Source organism: Meriones unguiculatus, chromosome 6 (genome assembly GCF_030254825.1).
Source record: "Meriones unguiculatus strain TT.TT164.6M chromosome 6, Bangor_MerUng_6.1, whole genome shotgun sequence".
NCBI classification, from domain to species: domain Eukaryota; kingdom Metazoa; phylum Chordata; class Mammalia; order Rodentia; family Muridae; genus Meriones; species Meriones unguiculatus.
The window spans coordinates 46,698,852-46,726,368 of record NC_083354.1 but is presented as its reverse complement, the minus strand read 5'-3'; the positions used below and the strand labels follow the sequence as shown (position 1 = coordinate 46,726,368).

The 27,517-nt window shown below is 43.3% G+C and overlaps 1 protein-coding gene across 2 annotated transcripts in view; it reads right to left on the bottom strand.

Moving 5' to 3' along the window:
• Positions 1 to 7,475: 7,475 nt before the first annotated feature.
• The window catches only part of Acp3 (acid phosphatase 3), a 45,443-nt gene continuing 25,401 nt past the window's right edge, over positions 7,476 to 27,517 (bottom strand). The window contains exons 8-11 of one of the 2 annotated variants that reach the window (XM_021647797.2): positions 26,560 to 26,642; positions 24,781 to 24,884; positions 19,983 to 20,152; positions 7,476 to 10,055 (exon numbers count right to left, since the gene is read on the bottom strand). In XM_021647797.2, the coding sequence (XP_021503472.1) occupies positions 9,937 to 10,055; positions 19,983 to 20,152; positions 24,781 to 24,884; positions 26,560 to 26,642 (476 nt within the window). In that variant the 3' untranslated portion in view covers positions 7,476 to 9,936. Of the gene's footprint in view, positions 10,056 to 18,476; positions 19,746 to 19,982; positions 20,153 to 24,780; positions 24,885 to 26,559; positions 26,643 to 27,517 lie in introns of those variants that run through there. The other variant, XM_021647798.2, reaches the window with a different exon arrangement.

Below are 27,517 nucleotides of genomic sequence, written 5' to 3'. Positions count from 1 at the left end.
GAGGCAGCCCAGTGCAATAGCAGTATCTTACACTGTTTTAGGAATCTCTTGGACTCCCCTGACCAACCTGGAAGGGGGGCTGTCATGCTTGGTATTGGGTGTTTCGTTAGACAGTCTATGGCTCTTGGGGGAGTGTGGGGCATTGTCAACCCAAGTGACGTAACTTCATTGAAACGTGTGTGTGTGTGTGTGTGTATACATACATATACTTGTATGCGTTATATGTAATCTTAGGTAAATAACAATTAATATGATTCCTATATGGCTTTTTTCAAACAGGCCTAGTGTTATGGCCCCACTCCTAGACAAAGAACTAAAGTCGGCTAAGGAATGCTAAGAGTGGGAGAAATAGTCCCTCTTAACTGCTTATTCAATACTGAGTGGTCAGCCCCCATATCATATACACACGAGTAACACTAAACACATTGGTCAGTCTGTATTTCTATATGTATACATATATAATATAAATGTAACAATAACAACTGAAGGAAAAGAGGCCGTGAATTTGGGGAGGGAGGAAGGCAGGAACATATACAGAGTCACTAGGAAGAAAGGGAAGGGGGGAAATGATCTAAGGGTATTCTCATTGAAAAACTTAAAAAAGAAGTCAGCCTCAAAAGGTTACATCCTGTATGACTCCATCTAAATGGTTTTCTTGAAAGTGAAAATGAAAGATGGAAGCCGCAGACTGGGGAGGGGGGGATTAGAAAGGTGGCTTTTTCTGGCCCACAGAACTACTTTGTTATGGTGGCACATACATGAATCTGTACATGTATGGTAGCTCACAGACACACAAACAAGGAAGAAAAGCCAACTTCCTGAAAATAAACTCAAAATCACGTTGAAGTAATTTTCTTCATAGCCACGTGCCTTTCTTCTAAAGGCCTTGGGTGACGTGGAGAGGCTAGAGCCTACCTGCCTTTCCTCGTAGTCAGAATCATCAGCTTCCGCTCAGTTCTCTACCCTTTTCCACCCCAAAGATGGCCATCTTAGAGAAAACAAAAATGAAACCCGTGGGCACAGCCGGAAAGTACAGCCTGTGTTTGAAAGCTAAACAGTGACAGTGGAGCTGTCTGTATTATGTGTCCTGGGGCCTGACTCGGTCCTCCAGATGAAGATGAGCAGCTGTACTTGCAAGTCTTCAGAAATTTAATTAACAAAGGAATGTAATAATGAGCCACTTAATTAATGGATACCTAATGAGCCCTCTGTACAGCCTGCGTTCCACCAACCCATTTATCTACATGACTTGAACCTGTAACTAAATTTCACCTGCAGTGACTAAAACGCACGTGACTTGCTCTTTTCCCTGGTACGTTCCCAAGCTTATCAAGATGATCAAGCTGGTCAGTGAAACTACAACTGGACCGTTTTATCCTATCTATCTCTCCTATTCTATCCCATGGCAATTGTTACCTCCCTCTGACATTATCAAGCCCTCCTGTTTTGTGCATTGTATTTAAGACAATTTTTTTTCTGTTGCCCATGTGACCATGAAAACAGATTTCCCTCTGTCTATATGCATTTAGAGAGTTGTTGGGTTTTATTTTCCATTCAATGCAACTTTACTGCCCATCACCAGCTCAATCCGGGGTGTAAAATGAGGGAGCAGTTTCAGAAGGGTCACCTGCCACAGAATAGTGACATCATTCAACAGGCCCCTTAGTCTATTTTTTATGACCTCATCTTGAAAATGCGAATGCAGATGGGGTTGCTTATACGCATGTTTTTCCTTTGCTCTCAGGAGTATACAGTAAGGTGAATTATAGTAAATTTAATACCACCTAGAAGTGGACTGGGCCCTCCCTCTATGTCATCCTACTGAACTGTCACACACACGTGGAATTGATATCATAAGTCGAGGCGTTAACTAACAGTGAATAGGTTACCTTTTGTACTCTGACAAAATGCCTGGACAGATGCGACAAAGGTGGATGGTATGGTATAGCCTATTATGACTAGGAATCGTGGTGGCAGTAGCAGCTAGGATCCTGATGTCCTCAAATCTTGATGGATGTGTTACTTGAGCTTCTGTTGCTATAATACATGCTTTAACCAAAAGCAACTTGGGAGAAGAAAGGGCTTATTTGGCTTATACTTTTTCAGTTCACACACATTTCATCATGAAGGGAAGTCAGAACAGGAACTCAGGCAGGTAAGACGTACTGGAGCAGAGTCCACGGAGGGATAATGTTTACTGGCTTGCTCCTCAGGGTCCAGGTCAGATACCTTTGTAAACATCTCAGGACCCCCTGCCCAGAGGGGACACCACCCATGGCATGCTGGGCTCTCCCGCAGCATCAATCATTAATCAAGAAAATGCTGCACTGGGCTTGCCAACCGGCTTGCCTACAGGGCATCTGCTCAGCTGAGGTTCCCTCTTCCCAGATGACCTCAGTTTGAGTTAGGCTGTCAAAAATGTAACCAGCACAGTGGGATAGAAAACAATAGGAAGTAGGGCTGGGCTATTAAACCTCAGTGACCAGCTCCTGTGACTCAGTTTCCCCAGGGAGGCTGTCCCTCTCCAGGTTTTCATTAACCATCCAAAACAGCAGGGCAAATATTGAGACACGTGAGCTTACAGGCTGGTGTAGGGGGAGCTGTAATTTCACCTTCAAACCACGACATCTGGAAACTTGAGATCTACAGCTTAAAGTCCAGCTCTAGTGACTGGGGACACCCTGAACATCCTGCCCTGGCAAACAAGGTTCTCATCCCTGCTCTGCTTCAAGCCAGTCTGCCTCAGAAACGGTTGCCTCTTCTGTGTCATCCTGTGGTGTCACATTTCACTAGAAAAGACTGAAAGGCTTAGTCTCAATTTAAATTTAGATGTAAATGAATTTATTTTTGCTGTTAGCGGGAGGACAGCATCCTTAAAGCCAAACAGCTGGTGCTGACGAAAGTTAAAGGAAGAATTTTCGAGGTGGACATAAAAAGGTGGACAATACAATTATCTATGTAATCCATGGCTGGGTAAAACAGTTGTTCTGCTTCCCTCAGTTTCTTTTTCTGTTTAGTAATAAGAAGACCATTTCATCCCAAGCTCACAGCAATAAGTAGCTTTACAGAAGTGGAAAGCAAATAATTAAATGTCTCACAGCAGGAACACCATTTGTCCTGTTCCCTGTCTCACCTAGGGCCACAAAGGTTTCTCTGCCATTCCAGAGCTAAGGTCAGTGGATAGGGGATGACTGGTACCATATTAAGTTTCTTTAGCCACCACAGGGGAGTTATGGGTCAATTATTACACAGGCCTGAGCAAGCACTCAGGGAAGCGTCACTAATTGACTAGGACAGAGCAGGCAAAAGCACAGTGGCATCAGGTTAGGGCTGTGGCTGTCACATGTCCTCATGATCTTTTGGCCTCTCTGTGGATGTCAGTCTCTGGGTCTCAGTCCCTAACAATCCTCAGTTCTGGCAGTTTTCATGTAGACTGTAGGTCTTGTACATGATTTGCTCAAAATATTGTTCTTTTTGACTTCAGTACTAATGACTACACTGGATTGTGCTTTCTAATTAGGAATGTGATCCACTGTAGAAGGCAAAGTCCAAAATGAAGCCAGGTGTGGTATTGCTCACCCTTAAAGCATTCAGAAAGGCGGAGGCAAGCCAATGTCTGTGAGTTCAAGGACAGCCTGCTCTATATAGTGAGTTCTAGGCTAGCTAGGACTACAAGTAAGACCCTGTCTAAAAAAAAAAGTACTGAGCAAACCCTTCTTCACTTAGCCACTCTTTTAACTCTTTTATGCCCAAATATCGCTTAACCTTATAAAAACTTCTGATCTCTTCCTCTTTCCATCTTTCTTTGTGTTACCTTCCACCATTCCAACTTAGCATTTTTCCTTATTGGCTCAAAACAATCACTTGATTTTCTTAATCCTTTTTTGGTTTGGTTTTCTATATAGAATTTTATTTGGAAATATAAATATATAATTTTTTAAACAATAGAAATATACAGTTCTTCTTAAAGCTATTTTAGTAAAGAAACAGGTTTAATTCCATTTAAATATGTTTCCATTGTTTGGGGCTTAACTTCATTAAAGTGGCTCTGGCTTGATGCAATTCCTCTGTAGACTCTGTCTTTAGACTTTAATGAATTTTACTTGAAGTTCCTGATAGCAGTTGACTTCCTGCTGAAATCCACTTACTCTTTCTTTAAGGCATTGTTATGCTGTCTCAGAAACAGATCCTCAATCAAAACAACAGTTTTAATGAGATCTCTGGTGTCCCCACTGCTTCTCCAAGAGAAACGCCATCATTTTAGTAATAGTTGTCACTTTAAGATATGGTATAAGATTGAAGTCCGCTCTTGAGAGTATATGGAGAACTAATAAAAAAAAATCACGTCTTGTGTTTAACAACAGAATTCAGAATGATAATGTTTTTGGCAGACAGTGATAAATTCCTGACCTCCTCTACTGAATATTTAATAAAATATCATTATAACAACAACAATAATAAGTTGCTTACTAGGGCCCAGACCTATTCCTGGCATTTGTAAGTACTAGCTCATTTATTCCTCATAATACTCTGAATAGGAACTACTACTGTCTACAATTTATAGACAAGGAGTCTTGGATAGAAAAATTGCAGTGATTATCCTAGGGTCATACAGCTAGTAAGAGTTCAAGGTGGGATGTCAGTCTATGCATTTGGCTCAACTGCCTTTTTCTCCTCTGTTCTCCAGATTTGTTCTTGTGTTGCTATAACAAAACACCTGAGGCAGAACAATGTATAAAGAGTTTATTTAGCTCAGGGTTCTGAAAGTTCAGGAGCATGGTGCCAGCTTCTGCTCCAGTGAGGACCCCTGGTGGGGTAGCAGGTAGATATAGAAGAGCATGGAGAGAGGAGGGGGGAGGGGCAGAGGAGACAAAGACATACAGACTTTCTTCTCTTCTTTTGGTTTTTGAGACACAGTCTCTCTATGTAGTCTTGGTTGTCCTAGTTACTCTGGTTTTGTTTCAGGTTTTTGTTTTTGTTTTTTTTCAAGACAAGGTTTCTTTGTGTAGCCTTGGCTGTCCTGGACTTACTTTGTAGACTAGGGTGGCCTTGAATTTGCTGCCTCTGCCTCCCAAGTGCTGGGATTAAAGGGGCGAGCCACCACCTCCTGGCTAAAGACTTTCTTTATAATAACCCATCATTGTGGTCCAATCCAGTCCTGCAAATTTTTCCCAGGGAAAAACACTGATTCCTTCTGTCTTAATTTTTTTTTCCTGTTGCTATCATGCAGTACTCTGAGAAGAGGCCACAGGAGGGACAAAGGGTTTGTTGTGGCTCCCAGATCACGGGTAAAGATCACCATGGCAGGTAGTCAGGGTGGAAAGAGCGTGAAGTAGCTGGTCACGTCACATCCAAGGTCAGGAAGCAGGGAGAGACAAATGAACACATGCTAGGGCTCAGCTCATTTCCTCCATTTTACACAGGCTGGGATCCCCTGCCCAAGGAATGGTCCCAACCTCAGGTAAGATGGGTCTCTACGTCAATTAACGTAACCAAGATACTCTGCTATGGACACACCCAGAGGCCCACGGCCAAGATGATTGTAGATTCTGACAAGCTGACATCAACCAGCACCCCTTTTGATGACCTAGTCATCTCTAATAGGCTCCAGCATCTCTCAATACGGTACCATGGGGAACCAAGTTTTGATACAAGCTAAAGTGGGATAAACTGCGTTCAACTCATAGCTGCAGGAAAAAAAAAAATTAATGCCTTACCAATACAGAGGTCCAAAGTGTTGAAACGAATGGCCTCTCAGGAGCCAACGAGCTGGCTCAGGGGTGTAAAAGCACAACCCTGGTGAACGGACCCATGTCTTAAAAGGATCCCCATGGGTGTCAGCGTCTGCAATTCCAGAACTCCCAAGGTGAGATGGGAGACAGAGACAGGAGAAGTGCCCAGGACTATAGGAGCACAGTAGAAACAAGAAAGACCCCACCTCAACATGGTGCAAGGGGAGAAACAAAGGCAGAAAGTTGTCGTTAGACTCTACACGGGTGCTGTGCCGGTGTGCGCCTGCACGAGTACACACACACACACACACATACACACACACTGCTCATTTTTAAAAGAGGAAGGCATCAATTCACCACCCATCACTTCACCAAGAACAGTTACAGAAGTGCTTGGCAATAAATATATTTTAAACTCAAAGAGGGCAGGATGTGTACAGATTCTATTTTTCCCTTCAATTTACGGATTTACTTTGCACATCTTTCATAAGCCATGAAAGCTATTAACAAACCGTTCGGAAGATGTAACAACAAAGGGTCACATGGTGACACTTGACTTTTGATTTTATGTGGGATACCAAAGTTACCTACCTGCTTTAGATTTTTCTGGGAAATTATTGTTTTAAACATTTTATTACATCCTAAATTTATATTTTTTTCACGTGTTTGGGCCCAGAAATGGCAAACACACGTCTGTTCATCTAGTTATAAAGTGAATTGTGAAGGATAGATTTTCTTGAGAAGTCATTGCTCTTTGTTCTCAGAATCACTTTACCTTTTAAAAAGCATCCTCTCTGCCTCTGTTTCTGGTTTCCTTATTAATACAAGAAGGGGAATTAGTCCATTCAGTATGGGATAAGTTGGAAGAGGTCTTGGATCTTACCTTTAATACAGGATTACAAATAAGACATTTCAGACAGTCTTTCATCAGTTTGGCCAAAGAGAAAAACCAATGAAGACACAGGATAAAGGTCATCTGTTGGGTTTGTTTTATTGTACTTCATTGGGGTACTGGGGATGGGACTCAGGGTTCGTCTGTGCTAAGCAAGTACTTCGTCAGCAAGCCATGTTCCAGCCCTAAAGATGATGTCTATTTCTTCACAGTATCAAAAAGTGTACTTTATAACTAAAGAATGTGTTTTCTCTGCTTTAAAAAGCCTGTCATCTAATGGCAGAGGTCAGAACTAGTCAGTATAGGAGCCACGAGCCACTTGTGACTACCGAGCCCTTAAAGGCAGCTACTCCATGTCTAGAGTAAAACAGACATCACATCAGATTTTAAGTACTTAGTATGAAAAGCACTTTTAAAATATTCCATGAACGCTTTTTGTTGAAATAGTATTTTATATGCATCGTGTTAAATAAATCTTATATTAGAATTAATTTCATTTAAAAAACGTTTACTTTTACAAATGTGGCCGTGGAACGCTTAGACCACACATGTGACAACTGTATGTATCTCTCAGCTATGACCTAAGGCGCCAATATTTAATGTGAATTGCTGCTCGGGTAGGTTTTTGTAGAGGGTTTTAAAAGAGAAAACAGTTATAATTTGGCTTTTATTTAGTCAGAACCCTCCCTGACTATGAGGAATCAGTGATAACAATATTAGAACAAGATAGAAAAAGAGTTGAGAAAATAGGAAACACAAGTAAATTCAGGGAAGAAATGCCAGCTTTGGTATAAAAAGCTTCTGAGTTAATGCCAGTTGGAGCCTAATGTATGCCATTTCTTAAGCAGTAGTGTTTTGTTTTGTTTTGTTTTGTTTGTTTTTCACAATCATATTCCCTTAATTCTCTGTGTTATGCCATTAAAGCTGACGGTAACCTGCCAATATCTCTCTTGGTACTTTTTGTACACCTGTCACTAGTATTTTTATGTGATTATTATCAGCCCGATAATGGCTGCTTCATGTGACTGCTACACAAAGGCCTCTCAAATGACAAGAAACTCATCAGAACAGAGGTGACCCCAGCTCCAGTGATATTTCAACAGTATTACCATGGCAACTGGAATGGTCCCATCTGTCCTACCTGCCAAGCAATTATCAGTATTGGGGGTCAACATCCCCTGTTGTTGAACATTGCATCATTAGTTTCTTTTTTGAGACACCCTGCAGCTCATCTGTGCTCTTTGCTTTATTCCTTTAGATCATTTGTCACTTGGCATTCTTCCTTCTGCCCTAGTGTATGGAAACTGGCTATAGTATTTACCAGCAGAAGAAAATAAACAGAGATGCTGAGCCTGAGAGCTTTCTGTACAGCAATCAAGAGATGATAGGTACTGGGAATTGGGCAAATGAGTTAGTGTACAAGAGTGAGGCCCCGAGTTCAAGTCCCTAGCACCTAGGTAAAAAGCTGAGTGTGTCCCATGTGTTCCTGTAACCCCAGTGCTGTTGGGGATAAGCCAGAAGGATCACTGGGGCTTGCTGGATGCTAGAATAGCTCCAGGATCCGTGAGATATCTCATCTTAAGGTAATAAGGAGAGGAAAAATAGACATATGACATCCTCCTTTGTTCTCTGAGCATGAGTGAGAAAACAACACATACATGTGTGCACACACCACATGCACACTCACATAAGCACGAGAGAGAGAGAGAGAGAGAGAGAGAGAGAGAGAGAGAGAGAGAGAGCGAGCACTTTTCGGGTTTTGTTTTCTATGACTTTGTAGGCTATAGAGATTGAGTGGCTGGTGTTTCACAGGGGACCTGTGGGGCTCAGGGATTGGGTAAGGTTCTTACTGGAGAGCAGACTTCCATGCTGGGTATTGGAGGTCCCAGCATCTACACAGTCCTGCAAGGTGAATTCTGAGCATGGTCTTTGGAGCCATAGTCTGACCATGGACAGTGAGCATGGTCAGAGGACAGAGAACAGAGACCTTTCTCTGACCCCTCCCACTGGGTATACTTTGAGACTTTTAGGCAACAACCAAGGAAGTAGGGCAACCTACTGAGGAATGAGATCGAATTGATCACCAACCGAATGCTTGTGTGCCCACAGCATTATAGTTATAATGGCACAAGGTGATCTTTAGTCTTTCTCCCTAGTGACTTCCTGGGTGGTACCAGCCGTGGAGGTAACTGATTGGGCTATGACTTGTATGTGAGGAAAGTGGGATGGAATTGTTCACAAAAAAAAAAAAAAAAATGAAATCCAGATATAAGCTTTATGTTCATCTTATCTAGAGTTTTCTACTTTAGCATAGGAAATTAAGATTTAAGCCCCAAAGCCAGTGGGTTTCCATCCCTACAGTTTACTTTCCTTTCCAGGTTGACACTTACAAAGTCAGAGAGGACTAAGGGCATAGTTCATTGGTCGAGTACTCTCCTAGTAGCCACGAGGCCCAGGAGTTTGCATTCCAGAACTACAGCAAAAATGAAGTAAGTTAATAATAATAACAACAACCATTTCATAGTAGCCATGAACAGCCATTATAAGTGTTCAGAGATCATAATTTTAAAAATGAAGGTAAAGCCAACTGTACAAAAATAAGTTGATAGGAGGGGGTTAAAAAGGAACTTATGGTTTTTCAGTTATTTTTTTCTGCATGGCAGCTGGGAGAAAATGGCCTGAGCTATGCTTAAAGAGAATGATATTACAGTTTCTGTGAATCAAACACCTCACCTAAAGACATTTTTACTATGGATGTGTGTGTGTGTGTGTGTGTGTGTGTGTGTGTGTGTCTGTGTGTTAGATGTACACACAGAAGTGTGTCAGTTATGAAGCACTGGGATTGAATTGTTTGTCAGAGACAGACAGACAGAGAGAGGCAGAGACAGAGAGAATTAAGCTTACTGAATAACTAAAGTCATGTTTCTGTACTGTACTTCTAGTCTAACATTCCAGATTACCTAGTGTGGTCTAACCTATGTCTTAGTCCCACCCCACGTTCGCTCCCTTTCCTCTCTGTAGGCACAAGGTGGGTTGGAATTTGGCTTCTTATTTCTCTCAGGACGTCTGGGTGTGAGAGAACAGAGCCATCGTCCCTTGCACAAGAGCCCCGTCCTAGCTGCACGAGCAGCCCACAGCACAGCTGAGTGGTGAGAAGTAACCCTGCCAGCTCTGCACCCTCCCTGGGGGCAGCACGCTCACACCAACTCTGAAGGGAGGGTATGGGCAGGACAACGGCCACAGGGCGGAAGACCATCCTTCGGGTGCTGCCTCACTGAGCCGTGTTGTCACTGGAGGTCTGTCACTGTCTGTTCAGATGTTTCGGTACACGTCTCTCTGCCAGCAGGGCCCATGGCGGATGAGGGCAAAGAGCAGTATCATGAGGACACCAGATACCAGGAAAAACGTAATGGCAAGGATGACCCTCAGGACTGCGAAAACAAGAAATACAGGGACATGAAATGAATATGTTAAGAACATGTGGGGATCACAACAACAACAACAAAAACCCTAAAGAAGATGAAAATCACATATCACATATTGTTAACTTTTGGGCTTTAATTTAAAAACTAAAAAGATGCTTTATTTCATGTACAGCGATATAGTAGTTCATAAAACTTTTGCCTTCTTTGTCCTTTTGCTTTTCTGTTTTGTGAGACAGGGTCTCACATAGCCCAGAGAGGCCTTGAACTTTCTATGTAGCCAGAGATGAGCTAGCTTGAACTCTTGATCCTCCTGCCTCAACCCCCCAAGTGCTGGAATTACAGGTGTGTGCCAACATGCTCAGCTTTTCTGCCTTAATCGTAAGTTCTAGAGGGATCTCTGAAGCAGCCTTGGATTCAGTAGAGTGTGGTGGATAGAACACAATACTAGAAGTTGAGAGGTGACCTAAGCACTAGTCTCAGCATGACCTTTGACATCCACTGCAAAAGGAAGGAAACTGACCTAGTATCTCCAAGATCTTCTCATAACGATGACTTCTTACCTGCTTCCCTCCTTTCCTTCTTCCTTCTCTCCTCCCTCCCCACCACTCAAACCTGCAGTCCTAATGCCTCAGCTTCCTCAGTGAGTTTTGTGCCTGTTTATATGGTTAAATCAACAATTGAATCTGCTCAAGAGTTCAGGGGAAATTTTGAATAATTCAAGCAATAGACTAAAAGAAGTGGGATCATTCCATTTTTAAAACTGATTTTTCAAGACCATGTTTTATGGAGAATATGAGCATAGATTGACTTTGGGGAACATTTTTTGGAGCCTAAGCATGTAGTCATATGAATCCATAATTATTGAGAAAGACCCCTTGATAGAAGGTGATGAGCAGCCGTGAGGAGATGCATGAGGCCATATTTCAAATGAGAAACTAATTTTTAGACAGTTTCTCTCCCTCCACACATTGCTCACTGTGGCTGACCTATCACCATGCCAGCTTGCTCCATCTCTAGATGCACTTTTGTTGTTGTCATTTTTTTTATCTCTCTCTCTCTTTTTTTTTCTTTTTTTTTTTTTCTTTTTTTGAGACAGGGCTTCTCTGTAGCTCTGGCTATCCTGGAACTTTGTGGACTAGGCTGGCTTCAAAAACAGAGAACTGCCCGCCTCTGCCTCCGAGTGCTGGGACTAAAGGTGTGCATCACCATACCCAGCCATACATCTCTCTATTGTGCAGGCACAGGGTGACTTATTGGCTTAGCGAATGGGAAGCAAACATCTCGGGTTCCAATCTGTAGAACACTATTGCTTCAAGAGCATAGATGGAAGTAACTGATTTAGCCTAAGCTTGTCTCAGAGGGAGGAAAGGAAGAAGCAGGGAACATTTGGTTAAGGCTCAATAGATCATTTTTATTTTCCTAGAAATACAGGATCTTATTAGTCTCAGTGATTCCAAATCCATTTATGCTTGTGACTTCCAAGGTCACCCCCACTCCAGATGTGACTTTTTGCTTAAGCTTGACTCATAAATCAGTGTGTACAGGGCACATGGTCACCTCCCTTAGCTATGGATTCACCTTCTGTCAGTTACTTGTGGTCGTCAACCACTGTATGAACATGAAGTGGGAAATTCTGGAAAATAAACATTTTAAGTGCTGCACCTCTCTGAGAAGCATGGGAGTATCTCACGCTCTCCCATCCCAACCCACCTGGGATACGGGTGTAAAAGCCACCCTTTGTCCCTCAAGTCTATGCTGTATAGCCTTGCCTATCATTAATCACGCCATAGCCCCTTGTCACGTATCTCCGTGACTGCGTTCAAGTAACCCTTATTTTACTCAATAAATAAGATTAGTAATGCTGGAAATTGGATTCATGGAGAGAAGCTGTAATGTATTTTCCTTGAATGAAGGGTGAAAATACAATGGAGAGAGAGAAAGAGAGAGAGAGAGCTCGTTTATATATCCTTTATTGCAGTACATTTAAACAATTGTTCTATATTTGTTTTGTTTTTGAGACCAGGTCTCATGTAGCCCAGGTGGGTGAGAACTTGCTTTGTAGCAGCCAAGGAAGATCTTAAACTTCTCATCTTCCTGCCTCTGTCTTCCAAGTACTGAGATTTTAGGAGGGCATTATCACACCAGCTTTTCTGAGGTCCTAGGCAGTGAACCTAGGGCCTCAAGTGTGCCAGGCAGGTAAGTGTTCTACCAATTGAGCTACATCTTCAGTCTTATATTTTCTTATCAATTGTTTTTGTTCACCTCTAACTATGCCTAATTTATAAAATAAACTTTAGTGTACAGGGAAAAACATTGTGTGTACAGGGTAAGTATTCTCTGCCATTTCAAGCATATGCTGGGGTCTGGGCACATGGGCTCTTGGATAACAGGGGATATGGATTCCTCTGGCCATCCAATAGGTATTTCAACCTTAAGTTCAAAAGTGAAGCCCCAAGCCTCCTTCACACAGACCTGTTTTTCTCATAGCTACCCTCTCCTTGGATAATGAAAACTCCTTTCCATTGGTTCAGGAAAAAAAAAAAAGAAAGTCTTCTGTGATTCCATTATTTTCCAAATAATCTACACCTGATCTGTCAGGAAAGCCTGTTTGTTTTATTGGGGGGAAAATCTAGAAACCAATGGCTTTCCCCATCTCTGCCATCACCCTGCTTTGAGCTACCCCCATTTACCAGGACCACTGTAATGGACTCTTGACCTACCCCCAGCTTCTAATCTTGCTTCACAACAGCCAAATGTTTAGAAATCAAATCTTGTCATTCTCTTTCAGGTGAAGTCTGCTATGGATGCTCATGTCCATCATAGTAGAAGCTGAGGTCCTGATGGTGACTCTCTTCCAGGCACACCATCCTTCCAGCTTTTCTTTAAACATCCCTTACATAGCATCCTGGCTTGGTGCTATTTCTTTAGCTTTAGGCATTGCTGGAATACTTTTCTACAGATCTCCAGATGGGGCACTCCTTTGCTGTCACTGCTTAAGTCTCCTCTTTTCAATGGAGTCTTCTCATTTCAAAGTTCAGTTCATACACCATCCTCCATTCCCTTCCACCAACAAGCACTTGTAATCTGTATCTTTCATTACATTTATTATTTACCATTTGCCTCTCATTTCTTCTAATTGACTATCTCGGCACACAGAACTTTTTATTTAGGGATCATAGATCAGTACCTGGGACATAGGTGTTGATAAACATTAATACTAAAATGACTGACCTACGGACTGAAGGTATAGCCTAGTTAGTAGAGTGCTTGCCTAGCATGAGGTAAGGCCTGGGTTTGAGTCCCAATACTGCATATTGGTGTGGGTAGAGATGCATAATCCCATACGTCAGGATGGGACCAGGAGGGTCAGAAGATCAAGGAAATTTTTAAATCACATTGGGAGCTTGAAGCCAGCCTGAGATACATCAAACCATATCTCAAACATGAAGACAAAAACAAAAAACAAACAACTATTCTCCTCCAAGCCACCAAAAATAATGACTTAGAACTCATAAACTTTCAACTTTTAGTCTAGTGTTTTTCCCTTGATCAGAATACTTCTTAGTGCCATGAAAAATCTAATTTTGGGAAAGTTATATTCTAACAGTTTATTAGAATGGTAGATGGAGTGAGGATAAAGTTGGAGAGAATCAGGTAGAACTACAGAAGGAAAGAAGAGATCAGATGGAAAAAGAAGAGATAGATACTAATGATTTGCATCTGTGTATCTATCATCTATCTATACATATATATTAGATATCTAAAAAAATCTATTTTCATGGGGCTGGGAATGATGACAGAAGCCTGTAATCCTATCATTTGGAATGCTGAAAAAGAAGGATTTTTAAGCTCCTGACTAGCCTGGGGTATAATAGTGGATCCCTGAAAATGTAAATTTATTTTCCTGGTTAATTTTAGGAACTTAGAAATTTATTTTTTAACTGCCCATTAATTTCGGCTATACCACGATACAGTGGTCCCATGAAATAAGCATCCCCACACTTTGAAGCAGGAGGACACATCCTGTACCAGGCAGACTATGGGAGGTGCTGAGAGCCCGTAAGCTCTGCTCGGGAGAAGCCCAACATGGAATGGGATAACCAGGTAGACAGTGATGTTATAGTCGACACATACTGAGATGAAGGTGTCATTGATGCCATTCGAACAGAGAAAATTGCAATCAACAGAGTACATTGAATTTGCCAAAAGGGAAAAAATTGGAAAACTTATGAGATCTGAGATGGCCTGTGAGAGGAGTAGGATTTTTTTTTTTTTTAACATGAGTTGGAGATTGTTGCAAAGAGTACGTTTGGGACATGATGAGTGGTTATATATGAGTGGAACACATGAGTTGGTGTGGGGCTAAGGCTTGATGTAGTAGGCCCCCTACACAGATTTAGCAGATGGGCAGCTCAGCGTTCAAGTGGGTCTCCTAATAAGAGGCTGACTCTGATAGGGACTCTGTTGCCTGCTTGTTGATCACTGCCCCCTAATGGGGCTGCCTCTACAGGCCTCAGTGGAAGAGGATGCACTCAGTCCTGATGAGGCTTGATGAAGAGGATGGGGTGGAGCTCCCTGAGGAATAGGAGGGAAGAAGGAGGAAGGGGGGCTGGGAGAAGAGGAGGAAGGGAGCTACGTGTGGGATGTAAAGTGAATTAATTAATTAACTTAATAATAAAGACTTGATGTGCATATTGAAGCGCCCCCCCCTTTTTTTTTTGTTTTGGTTTAGTCTTATTCTGAAGCACACAATAAGGACCAGCAATTATGATGCTTGGAAGCCATTTTCTCTAGTCTGTTAATTTAAGAAAATTAACTATTGATGTCATGGTGGTGAAGACATGGTAGGTTTGGAAGGAAGCTATGGAAACAGCTCAGGCAGAGATGGAGTTGTGGGTGTGGGGACACAGATGAGGGAACCAGGATGCTGGCCGGCCCTGCGGATGAGTTGAAAGGTGCTGGTGACAGACTAAACTCTGTGGTCAAGGGGATGATGTGGCTGAGCTAATCTCGTGGGCTTGTGCTGTGACTGGAGATGGATACCACAAAAAAGGACTGGTACAGATGACGGGAGGAAATGACCTTTATTTTTAAGTGGTATTGAGACGAGCTTTTCTGGGGATAGATGTGACTAAGAGGTAGCCAGTTTAAAAAAACAAAACAAAACAATAAGACAAAACCTGGTCTATAATTCTTCATTTAGACATGGCAATAGGAGGCTGTAGATGTGGGAGACAGGGCATGGCATGAAGACAGCAGCTACCCAGTCTTGAGATGTGATTATTTAAAAGGCTGAAGGAAGGAGTCTATCTAAAAGAAGCTCTGCAAGGGGCTTCAGAGGACAAACAACAAAGAAAACCCAAGCAACCAAACCAAATAACAAGCAAACTGAACCCCGCTGGAAAGAGGCCCCCTTCTCTCTTTACCATCCCATCTTTCAATACTGAGCATTGAACCCAGGGCCTCACACATGCTAAACAAGCACTCTTCCAGTGAGGCATGCTTCCTGTCTGAACTCTAGACCATCTTGCCTCCAGGTGCTGAGATTTCAGGCATGCACCACCACCCTAGCCTTTCTGTGAAGGTTTCCATTTCTAAAATTATATGCTCATTTGAACTATAGATGACTTTAGAAATTTGTCAGAGTTCTGTTCTAGAAGCTGAAGAATGAAAGTGATCAATTGTTTCTTGTTGCGAAAAGGTCTAGTGTAAGCAAAGGCTGAAGAGAGGCCCCATCACATGGAAACACACAAAAGCTGCTAAAGGAAATGTCTGGCACAATCTTTCTTTAACCGGATATATAGTCAAGGATGGTCTTGAATTCCCGCCTCTGCCTGCCATGTGCTGGGAAAACAGGCATGCGCCATGTCACCTAGTACTTTCGCAGGGCTGGGAATCAAACCCAGCTAATCCTGCATGCTACACCAGCACTCTACTACCTGAATCACACCCCCAGTCCTCTCTTTCTCTCCTTCTAGGCCTTGGTCACTACAGTAGCCTCTTATTCGCTCTGCCTTCAGCCTCTTTCCTACCCAGTCCAGACTTTCTCTGAAGCCAGGGTCATCCTAAAACAAAAAGCCACTGGCAGCATCAGTCCTCTGCCTAAAACCTTTCAATGACCAGAACTACTCAGCTCGATCTAGGAAGCACTCCTCACCTACTTCTTCCTAAAACGCCCATGCTATTTTCAGCTTTCTGGCCTCTATACTTTTTCTCTTCCCTTTATCTAGGACATTTTCCTTTCTGCTCAGCTCCATTCAGCTGGCTGGTTCCTTTTCTCCCTTGGGCTTCTGTTTAACTATTACCCCATTGGAGAAACCTCTTGGACCCCACAGACTTCTTTAATGAATTCTGTGGTATGTCCTCATCATGGTGTTTCCAGTGTGTCCTCATCATGGTGCTCCTCCGTGGCTAGGGCATGTTTCTTAACTCCTTCCTGGCTTATCTCGCCTGTCCCCAGAGCTGGGTGTTGGTTTGCTTGGCAGGACACAGGCTAGATCATCGTTACAAATGCCCCAGCTGCCCCCATCAAGGGCAGGAGTAGGCACGGAGTCGAATTACTGCATACCAAGTGATACTGCAAGTGCCGAGACTGCCAATGATGGAAATGTCCTGGGAAACTAAAGACAGTGGCAACAGGGTGGGAAAAAAGGTGTTTTCATCAGTTGGCCTTGTCTTTGAGGGAGGAATGATGCTGGGAGGGACACCACGGATCAGGGGCTCTTAACTGTGACTAAAATAGATGCTGAGTGACACAGATTGGTTGGCGTGGGGGTTTGCAAATAGAGCCAGTGTCTGGGTCTTTAGAAATTTCAGTTGCATTTGAAATTTGTTTATAGCTTCTGTCCCCTATTAGTGACCAACTAACGTAGAGTTCCATGAAGAAGTCAGGTTGAATCTGGAGGGTCAAACAATTATTCAGTCTGCAAACATGAATTGGAGGGTTGCCAGCACCTCACACATACAGGATATTATTTTTGCCTTGTTTAGGTGTTGGCTTTCTCAGACCATGCATTCTGTATTTCATTTCCTGCCTCCTGACATCCTTCCCCACCCCCATCAAGCTCATAATTCAGCTGTTAGCACTATTTGTTGTCCAGGCATGGTGGCACACGCCTGTAATCCCAGCACTTGGGGAGGGAGAGGCAGGAATTCTATGAGTTCTAGGCCAGCCTGGTCTACAAAACAAGTCTCAAAAACAAACAAACAAACAAACCCCAAACAAAACAAAAGAAAAAAGAGACCTATTCGTTGAATTGATCTTGGACTCCTATACTTTTTCTTTGCTGTATTATGTACTAAATTTGGTGGTCCATTTAAAATGATGCCAACCCTTACACCTTCCATGCTTAGCTTATGCTATAGAGTACCTACACTAAGGCAAGTGGTCGCCCAACCCACTGGTCACTTCCCATATCAGGAATGTCTCAGCTTTCACCTGCCACCTCTAGCATCACCGGCTGAGACTTCATTGAAGAGTGGAGTCTAGTTTTTTTTTTTTTTTTTTCCATTAGGAAGCTCATGCATAAAGGTTATTTTAATCAGAGGCCATCTTGGACTCCTAAGAAGCTTTCTGCTAGTTAGAACCAACAGGGTGTCGGCAACTTGAATCTGAAGTAACGCTCCGGTTTGTGTCGCTTGCTGATTTCTGTGATGAGCCACTGTGACCAATGTGAAGCCCCCAAAGAGAAGTTCTGGCAGTCAGTGCCAGGAAGAGATGCACACATTTCACCCCTGGATCTGCACGAGGGAGCTGCAGCATGGTAACCACGCTTTGTCTTCTGGTTGATACAATCCAATGCTTCATCACATTTCTCTTCACTTGGGTATTGGATTGCCAAGGCTGCTGTTCTGAGGGGGAAATTCTACAAACACGCTGGAGATAGGTTTAACAAGAGGAGACAAACTGGCTGGGGAATGGGCAGAGTGGGTGAAACACGACTCCCAGACTGCTGGGTATTATGTCTAATCAAGATCAGAGAAGGCTCCGGAGGAAAGATAGCTAATTATATACTAGTGAGAAAATATTTATTGAGCAGAAAACAGTGATTCCCTGCACTGGCTCTCTGAGGTACTGAGGACACTACAGATAAAATTCATGCTTTGTAGAACTGATATTTTATAATTCTTATATCCTATAATTCTTGTTTGGACCATAACCCATATAGTTTAAAAAAAAATATGTTCTTGTTCTGAGTAGGATGTATCTGTTCTGTAACACATTGTAAACAGGATGTTTTCTTGCCAAGTTCTACCTTGAGTAGATGAAACAGAACTATTCCCCGCTTACCCTTTATCTGAAGCAATTCAAACTATATTTTTAACGTAAACAATTAATTTAAGCCAGATGAATAATTTTCTATTAACATAGTCACTCCTGTTATATTAGAACAACACCTCCACCCTCAAGTAAAAAGAGAGCCCTCATGACTGCAGGAATTTTATTCTAACAAGATATACACATACAAGGTTTTCAGAGTTCCTTATTAAAGTATCTCCTTTGAACTTCCTGATAATAATGCTTTTAATTCGAGGCTTTCACTTGCCTCACTGCTAGGAAACAGTTCCGAGGGTAGACACTGCACGGCCCCAACAGCACAGATTTACATGTCGGAGAAGTAACACAAAGAGGCATGTCAACTCAGGTCTTGGTTTGTTCATTCCATGACCAGCCCGAGACGGCGTGGCCATGCTTCGGGTTCTGGCTTCCAGTGGAGGCCTCCTCCAGCGGCCGTCTCATCTTTAGCCACCTTACGAACACAGCTCTGTTCTGCCATGTGGCCAGTCAAGGCTCTGTAGAGCATCTCCCAGGCACGGCTTCTTCATGTGTAGGGAGCTGTGGAAGTAGATCTGGCACTTGGCTTGGGACTTCTGACGGTTCCGGAATCAAGGCCTTCATTGTTCCATTTGTCCTCTGAGCAGATTTTGCAGCTACATTCAATGTTTTAAATAAATTTTGGACTTGGAGGGGCATCTAGAATATTCTCATTTTGTTTCAGTGGTGTGTGCATGTGTGTGTGTCTGTGTGTATGTGTGTGTGTGTACTCATATCTCTTGTGAATCAGCTTTAGATTCTGCATCTCGTGGCACTGGGGTTTCGGGAGATGCTCTTTGGAGCATGCTCACCTCTGAGGGGCAGTGTCTGGTCATCTTGCTCTTGTCAGGTCCTTTATTGGTTTATTGGCTAAATCCAGGATCTGCTGTATGGATGCCATATATGGAGCTTTCTGGAAAGCTTGACATTTAGTTTCTTTGAAAGGAACATGGATGGCTAGAAAGAGGCTTTCATTTTTCAGTTCTTCCACTCAGTGTGTTTTAACACACGTACGAAATCCGATCATTCTAGGGTGGGAATGGAAAACTCCAGGGTTTTCTCCTGGCTCCTCTGTTTGCCTTTCTTTGGGAGAAGGCAGGAACGGATGAGCGCTGTTGTCAGGTAAACCACTGCTTTGCCCATCAGCATGGGATAAGCATCTTCTTTTTCGTGCTTGTACACTAACCGGTGGGCTTTGTTTGAAACCTGTTTTATGCCAGGCGTTCCCAGTGCAGTCTTATTCCGTCCTGTCTAAGCAAAACCTGCGAGTCCTTCAACAATAGAGGTCTTTGTGCTAATCTCGGATCCCACGGCAGCCCCACAACCTTGACCTAACTCTTATTCCTGATCGTACTGGGAACTGGTTTTCTTTTACAGCAACACTGAAAGAAAGACCAACCGAGTTAAGGATTATGGCAGGTGGGAGTAAGAGTAGACAGAGAGGTAGGAGTTGCTTAAGGTGAGAGGTTCCTAAAATATACAGTTAGCAACCCAAACCCATTTCCTTCCAAGCTGGGGACCAGGGACAAAGAACTTCCTGGAACCCCCAGTTGCTTGAGAACGCACCCCACTTTCCTGCCGAGCTCTGCGAGCTCACTAACCCAAACCGAGCCCAGTACCTTGGTGGTTGCTTGTGCCCATACACTCCGTGGACCAGTCCTCGGGGATCACGGGGTCCAGCAGCTCCGAGAACTTCTCCAGAGGGCAGCTGTGGGTGCAGCCCGGCAGCGTGAGTGGGTAGGGCTCGTGCCGGGTCTCATTCCGATAGTACATCTCCACAAAGTGGCCCCTGGTTCGACAGGCAGAAGGCGGAGATATTAGTTCCGCAATGCTAAGTTGTCATGTGAGTTCCTTTCCACCCAACTGTAACATATCCCTAAGGATCAGAGGAAGAGCTCTCGGGAAAGAAGGAATTCCAGTTTATGCGGGGCTGGGGGGGGGAGGGAATGCAGATTGAGACGGGTGGGACAGAGTTGGAGAGTGGAATTTCAAGGGCTGGTTTGTGTAGATCAAAAGGACATGGAAGGGAGGACCAGCATCCTTCATCAAAGATGATTAGAAGAGCTGGGTATGACTTTGAATAAGAATGAGCATCTACTTTCTTTTTCAAGACTTATTTTACTTTTATATGTGTGTATGCCTGTGAGTGTATGCCGTGTGTGTGTGTGTGTGTGTGTGCTTGTGTGTGCCCATGGAGAAAAGATGAGGGCTAGGATCTGCTGGAGCTAAAATCACAGGCAGTTGTAGGTGTGGGCTGCCCAATGTGGTACTGGGAATCAAAGTCAAGAATTTTGTAAGATCAGTATGTGCTCTTAAATGCAGAGCCCCCCTTCAAGCTGGATTTTTTCTTGTTACTATCTATCTATCTATCTATCTATCTGAGTACCCCCTAGATCCTGTTGAATACAGGACTTAATCTTTGGTCTAGCTTTTCTTCACTTTTGTATTGAGGGAATGGATTCTACTGATTTCTTAGCTTTCGTGTTAAATTGACACATACAGGTCCTAAGCAAGAAGTCAGGGGCTTCATCTAAGACAGTGGTTCTCAAAATGTGCATCACAACCCCTTTATGATTGAACAACACTTTCACAGGGGTTGTCTAAGCCCAGCAGAAAATGCAGATATTTACATGACGATTCATACTAGTAGCAAAATTACAGTTATGATGTAGGAATGAAAATAATTTTATGGTTGGGGGTCACCACAACACAAGGAACTGTATTAAAGGGCCACAGCATCAGGAAGATCGAGAACCACTGCTGTAAAAGGACAGAGGTCAGCTTAGGGTATGATGGGAGGTGCTTTCCTTTCATCCTCCTTGTTCCCATTCTATCTCAGCATAAGGAGGCTCTTTATCTTTGTAAGCAAGAGAAAGTTTTGCTTTTCAGTTTTTTTGTTAATGGTAAAGTTTGAAATAGATAAAGTTTTTCCTGATTTCCAATGAGGGGGAAACATGGGGTCTACTGAGGTGCTGGCTCTTTCTTTCCACATTCTCTCTTCAATGCTTTTCTCCTTTTTTTTCTCTTTTCTCAGGGATTTTTTTCCCCCAGTATTTGTCCTAAATATGCACTCTCCTTAGCTGTAAACACAGAAATGAACAATGTAACATCACTGGGGATATGCCAAGACTCCAGAGAAACTTCTCTTGGAAGAGAAAGTGGAAATGGATTTGATTCCTGAGTCATTCCAAATAGAGCTCTCCCAGGTCTCCTAAAAACAAACAGCCCGCACCAACCTGTTTGTGGAAGCAACTCACCAATGAATGAGTCAGGAGAAAAATTCAAGTAGGATTTAACTATCTATCACAAGTTTCAACTTGTAGATGTCTCTATAAGAAAGCTCTTAAAAGAGCCCTTTAAAGAAGAACGTAGTGACTGCAAATGTTCATTTGTGAGATACGTTTTTGTTTGTGTGTATATGTTTGTAATATGGTGTGTGTGTGTGTGTGTGTGTGTGTGTGTACTTATGTAAACATGGTTGGAGCTCAGAGGCCAATGTCAGGTATCTTCTTCTATTGCTTTGCCCCTTAATTTGGAGACAGAGTCTCTCATTGTTGGGTATGGAGATGGCTGTTTTGGCTGCACTGTCTGGCCGTTTATGGCCGGGATCAGCCTGTGTCTAACTCCTAGTACTGGAGTTGTAGGAGGCACACACACAGTTTTAATATGGGTGCTGGGATCAGCAGAGAGGAGAGGGGGCTGACGGAAGCTGGCAATGCCTCTCGTCTTGTATCTGAAGAGGCAGCCTAGCCTATAGCCGATCCTAGGATTTTAGCTCGATTTCTCAACCACGTGCCCGGAGTTGGCCTTCATACTCTCGTGTTAATAAGATAGCATTTGTTTCCAAGCCTCTTATGGCCATGCTCTGATCTGTTTGCTAGTTTCCACTGCGGGAAACGTCTCTCTGTTCACTTGAGGTGTCTGAGGGCAAGAGCAATTAAGTTGACATTTTAGTTCTACTTCTTCATGCCTGGTGTCCAGCTAGAGGTTCAGGAAAGAGAGTATCCCTGAAGGGGACCCACTCTCTTTGTAAGTAGTGAGGGTATGGGCTGAGGATGAAGTCTCAGTAGTGTTTTAATACTTCTTTTTTTTTTTTTTCTTTTTTTTACAGGAAAGTGTCTCCCTGCTAAGAGACTCTTAACAGCCTGCAAATATATCAAGACAGGAGGTATGTGGACCAATCACAGCGTATCTCATATGCACATGAAGGCTTGGATTTGTGCCAACCAGAGCACACACCTCGTGTAAAAATGAGAGTTTGTGTTTCATCAGTTAGTCTGGCCTTGTTAGCACCAGTCGCAACAGCCGCTTTGCCGTGCCACCAGGGAAAGTGCTCTGCCCTTTGCCTAGGCTGAAATGGTTGTAAAGCCATCTGGAGTTCACCAAGCCTGTGCTAGTACAATGTCTGATATAAACGATGTGACACAATCCTGCTGGCACTGTCCCTCAGGAGCTGGCACATCAGCTGTGACCATTATGGGTCTTTCAAAGCATTTATAGAATGTCCAAAATGGCTGATGCTGGCAGAATGGTATTTCAGCAAACTAGCTATCTGATAGTCCTTTTGCTCAAGACAGCCAGGGTAGCAAGGGAACACCCACCAGCTGCCAATTAAGGAGTTAAATTGCCCCATTCCTCAATACCTTTGTCTATTTTGGCAAGTGAACATCAGAAGGAATGCTGATAAGAGAGAGCATTAAAGAGCATGCCATTCACACTGATAGTGATTTCAGCAGATTTTTAACAAATGTTTAACACCTGCCCATTGCTCCAGGGGGAGGCTCAGATCATTCCAAAAGCTGGCTCCCTGCTTTCTGTTTGTGGGTGTGATGTGTGCGCTCAGCTGCTGCTCTAGGCCCACGCCTGTCTGTCTGCTTCAATGCTCCCTTGCTACGATGGTGATGGACTCTTGTCTTTCTGGAGCTGTAAGCCCTAAATGAACCCTTTTTTCTATAAGATGCCTTGGTCACGGCATTTTTATCAAAGCAAATAAGACATTTGTGTCTTGTAACCATCTTTTTCCTGATTTACCTAGAGTGGTGGTTCTCAATCTGTGGGTCATGACCCCTTTGGGTGTCAACTGACCCATTCACAGGGATTGCCTAAGACCACTGGAAAAACACAGATTTATGTTACAATTCATAACAGCAATAAAATGACAGGTGTGAAGTAGCAGTGAAAATAGATTCATGGTTGGGGGTCACCACAGCATAAGGAACTGTATAAGAGGGTCACAGGGATTAAAGGCCTAGGGATTCTGCAGTTGAAAAGTGAAACTCTTCGTATCCGAAGTCCCTCCATGCCAGGTGAACTCGGACGTTTGGAAATCTCCAACCTGGCTTTTCTTTATTCAGAGGCCAAGTCAGTCACTGGCGGGGCCCACACCAGGCCTCAAGAGGGTAAATACTGCTCAGCAGCTATGGTCTAAGACGATGAGCTGGTGGATGTGAGTTACCAGGAGCTGTGTGGCAGGCTTGGACTGTTTAGGTGAAAGATACTTTACATAAGCATCAAACATCCTTATTTCCCTCATCGCATCTTGTACCACACATTTTTCCCCCAACGGAAAAAAAAATATAATGTTTGCCTTCATTTAAAAAAAAATTTCCTTCACTTTGGATGTTTCTCTCAATCCGTCTACTGTGTGTATATTATTTCCCAGTAAAAGGCTCATGGACTCAAAAGAGCCAAAAGTCCTGTTACTACTATCCCTTCTCTCTGAGTGTAAAACCAAAACGACTATAGACTGACATGATGGGCCTTAAGAAGGCAAAAAAACAATAATGGCAGCCTGGAATAATAGTACCTGCCTGGAACTCCAGCACTTCCAAGGCTGAGGCGGGAGGATCAAAGGCAGCTTGTGCTACAAACTGAATTCAAGGCTACCCCCAGCCATGGCGGTGAAACGCCATTTATACGAACAGACAAGCCAAGAATACAACTTCTAGCGGAGGGGCTGTGGAGTGTTGGTGGCTTGTAGAAGAGGAGCAGTTTACATTAGAGGTGGGGTCCCGTTTGACCATTCTCCAGTGGGTAGCCCCACACCTACGGATATACGGCAATACAAATGGTCACAAATTGGACTTAGTGGGGTAACATACAGAAGACATGAGATTGGGAAAATGTGTATGTGTGTTTCTGGTGGGGGAGGGGAGGCGTCAGGGTGAGCGAAGTGGATCCAGGAGGAATTCAGGGAAATATGGGAATGAATAGGTTCAAAACGCGTCGAATGCATGAATGAAATCCTCAAAGGATTACTAAAAATACATATTTGAAAAGAATCTCTATGAGTTCCAGGGCAGCCAAAACTACATATCAGGATCCTGTCTCAAATACAAACAAACAAACAAACACACACACACACACACACACAAACAAACACAAACAAACACAAAGAATAGCAAAGCAGACACTTACCTCTCATCATGATACAATTCCATTATGTGGCAAGAAGCGTAGGGAGGTAGAATTCCATTATAGACATCTAGCGCCATCTGCAGGCCACTCACAGTTGTGTCGTGCTACAGAGATTGGAAACAATTTTACTGTTTGCTTCCTGATTCAGATTTACACCGCGGTGGGCTTCAGCATGAGTAAGAGACAATGATGGTTCTTCCATACTCTCAATGACAATATGTGAAGGGTGAAAGAAGGAGTTTCTCCTGTATGTCTGGGCAGTCAGGTTTATTCATATATTGTTTTTATTTCAAAGACGGACAAAGTGATATCCAGAGAAATTAGTCACCTCGCTTGATTTCATAAATAGAATAAATGTGAAGCAAAGTTTATGGTTTTAAGTTCCATGCCTGTGGAGGAGCCTCCCTGCTTCCCACACTCCATAGTGATTTTCGACACATTTAAAAAGTCTGGAGCACATGCCGAGTTACATTTCCCACAGGTTTGCCACGTCTTGATTTTAAAGTTGATGACGGGTATTTGAGACCAAGGATGTTCAGGAAGGTAATGTTAAATGGTTAACACAATAGTGATTTACCTCAGAGTGGTTTATAGTCCCACTTCTGGCATGGATAAGCTGTTCAATCTGAGGTAAGCTGTATCTTCCATTATTTATAAAAATGAAAGAACATTTTGAACTGTTTGAACTGTCCGGAGCTGGGGCTATACCTCAGTTGTTAGACTGTCCAAATCCCTGGCTTCAATCAGTGGTTCTCAACCTTCCTGATGCTGCAATCCTTTAGTGCAGTTCCTCATGTGGTTTTGACTCCCAACCATAAAATTATTCCATTGTTACTTCATAACTGTAACTTTGTTACTGCTATGAACTGTAATGTAAATATCTTTTATTCAAGACATCTGATATGCAACCATAGCAAAAGTGTTGTTCATTCTCAAAGGGGCCGTGACCCACAGGTTGAGAACCGCTGCTCTGTGTGGTCCAGACTTGCCTTGGACGAATAGCAATCTTTGTTTCATCCTCCCAGGTAAATGCTAGGATTACACACAAGAACTATCACATTCAGCCTCAGGCTTTGTTCTATGTAATTATAATTGATTTAATTTTAACTTCCATGTTCTACATCCGGAGGATGAGGTTATCTGTGAATTTGATACCAGAGTTTCCCTAAAGTGTTCCTAGCTGTCCACTCTTCTAGCAGTTCTTTTCATGAGCCCCACACCAGTGAAAAACCAATTAATACGCTCTCTCTCTTCCTGTCTCTCTCTCTCTGTTTCTCTCTCTCTCTGTCCCTCCTTCTCGGTTTTTTCAAGACAGGAAGACAGGGTTTCTCTGTGTAGCCTTGGTTGTCCTGTACCAGGCTGGCCATGAACTCACAGAGATCTGCCTGCCTCCCCATGTGCTGGGATTACAGGCATACACCATTGCTCCTGCCTCCCTACCTCCTCTCTCTCCATGATTCAGCGGGCTGCCTAATTCAGGGTGCCGGATGCACCTCTTTCCCATGCCCTACAGCAAAAGGATGGCTGGCTACCTTTTTGGAAGTGCAAAAGCACTTGCTTCTAGTGGATTTCATGTTGCATTGTCTGGTGTGTATGTCTGTGTGTTTGTCTTGCTGCTGGTATTAGCATCACATTGTAAACTCCTCAGGGACAGAGTGATAGAATCAATGCTAGAAGGTTGGTGCAGGTTTCTACCATTCTCTGGGGGATAGAGACCTAAAGATGGTGAGGATGGTACCCTTGAACGTGTCTATGCTAAAGGAACACAGAGGCACTTACTGCAGAATACATGACAAATTTCTTGTACTTCTGTGACTGAGCTGCAATCTTCATGTTCTTGAGGATTTCACCAACCAGGACACCTTAAAGGAGACAAGACAAACAACAGAGTTAAATCAAACATAGCTTTATATAATGGTCTATGGGCTTCCTGACTAGTCACTAATTGAGAGTTCTGTCTGTTGTGAGTTAACAGATGAGGTGAAGGCTTAATTTTGGCTCCTCATCTGGTGCATGCCAGGCAATAGGATTTAGGTCTTGTAGAAGCTAAAACTCAGAGGCATTCATGCCTCACACGGCTGGGAGGGGAGTGCTGAATGGGCCCCCGAGCCCTCTTTTGTCCCAGCTTCCGTTAAAGCTCAAGTTAGGAGGATATTCCCATGCTTTCCCAACCATAAAGACAGCTCATTGTCAGTCAATGATCTTTTCCCAAGTCAGCCGGACCGAGAGATGATGGTATTTGAATCTTCACACCTGGCTTCTACTCTTTGGTAGTCAGACCTGTGGGAGGCCATGGGAGAAAGTAACTCTGTATGTATACACACACCAGGGACTCTCTCCTGTGGACCATTTCTTCAGTTTACCCAAGGTGTATGTGTGTGTGTGTGTGTGTGTGTGTGTGTGTGTGTGTGTCACCACATAGGGTCAGCCAGCATTGTCAGCTTTCACATAGGGACAAGGGACTCTTCTCCTGAGGTGTTTAGCGAGGTAGACAAACAACTGCCATCTTCATTCTGTCCATAGACGGAAAGCTGGGTGTCAGGGGTGGGCATGACCTAGCAATGCCAGAGTCAAATTGAGGACATAATGCCTCCCAGAGCCCCCACAACTTTCTCTGTTGAGGAGTCTCAAGAGAGTTGAGTCCTTGAACCCTGGATAGTGTATGAGCTCTGCCTCAGGAATGAGTGGCTGATGATGTAAATTTTTGGTAATAAGCCAAACTGAAGGCAATAGCCTG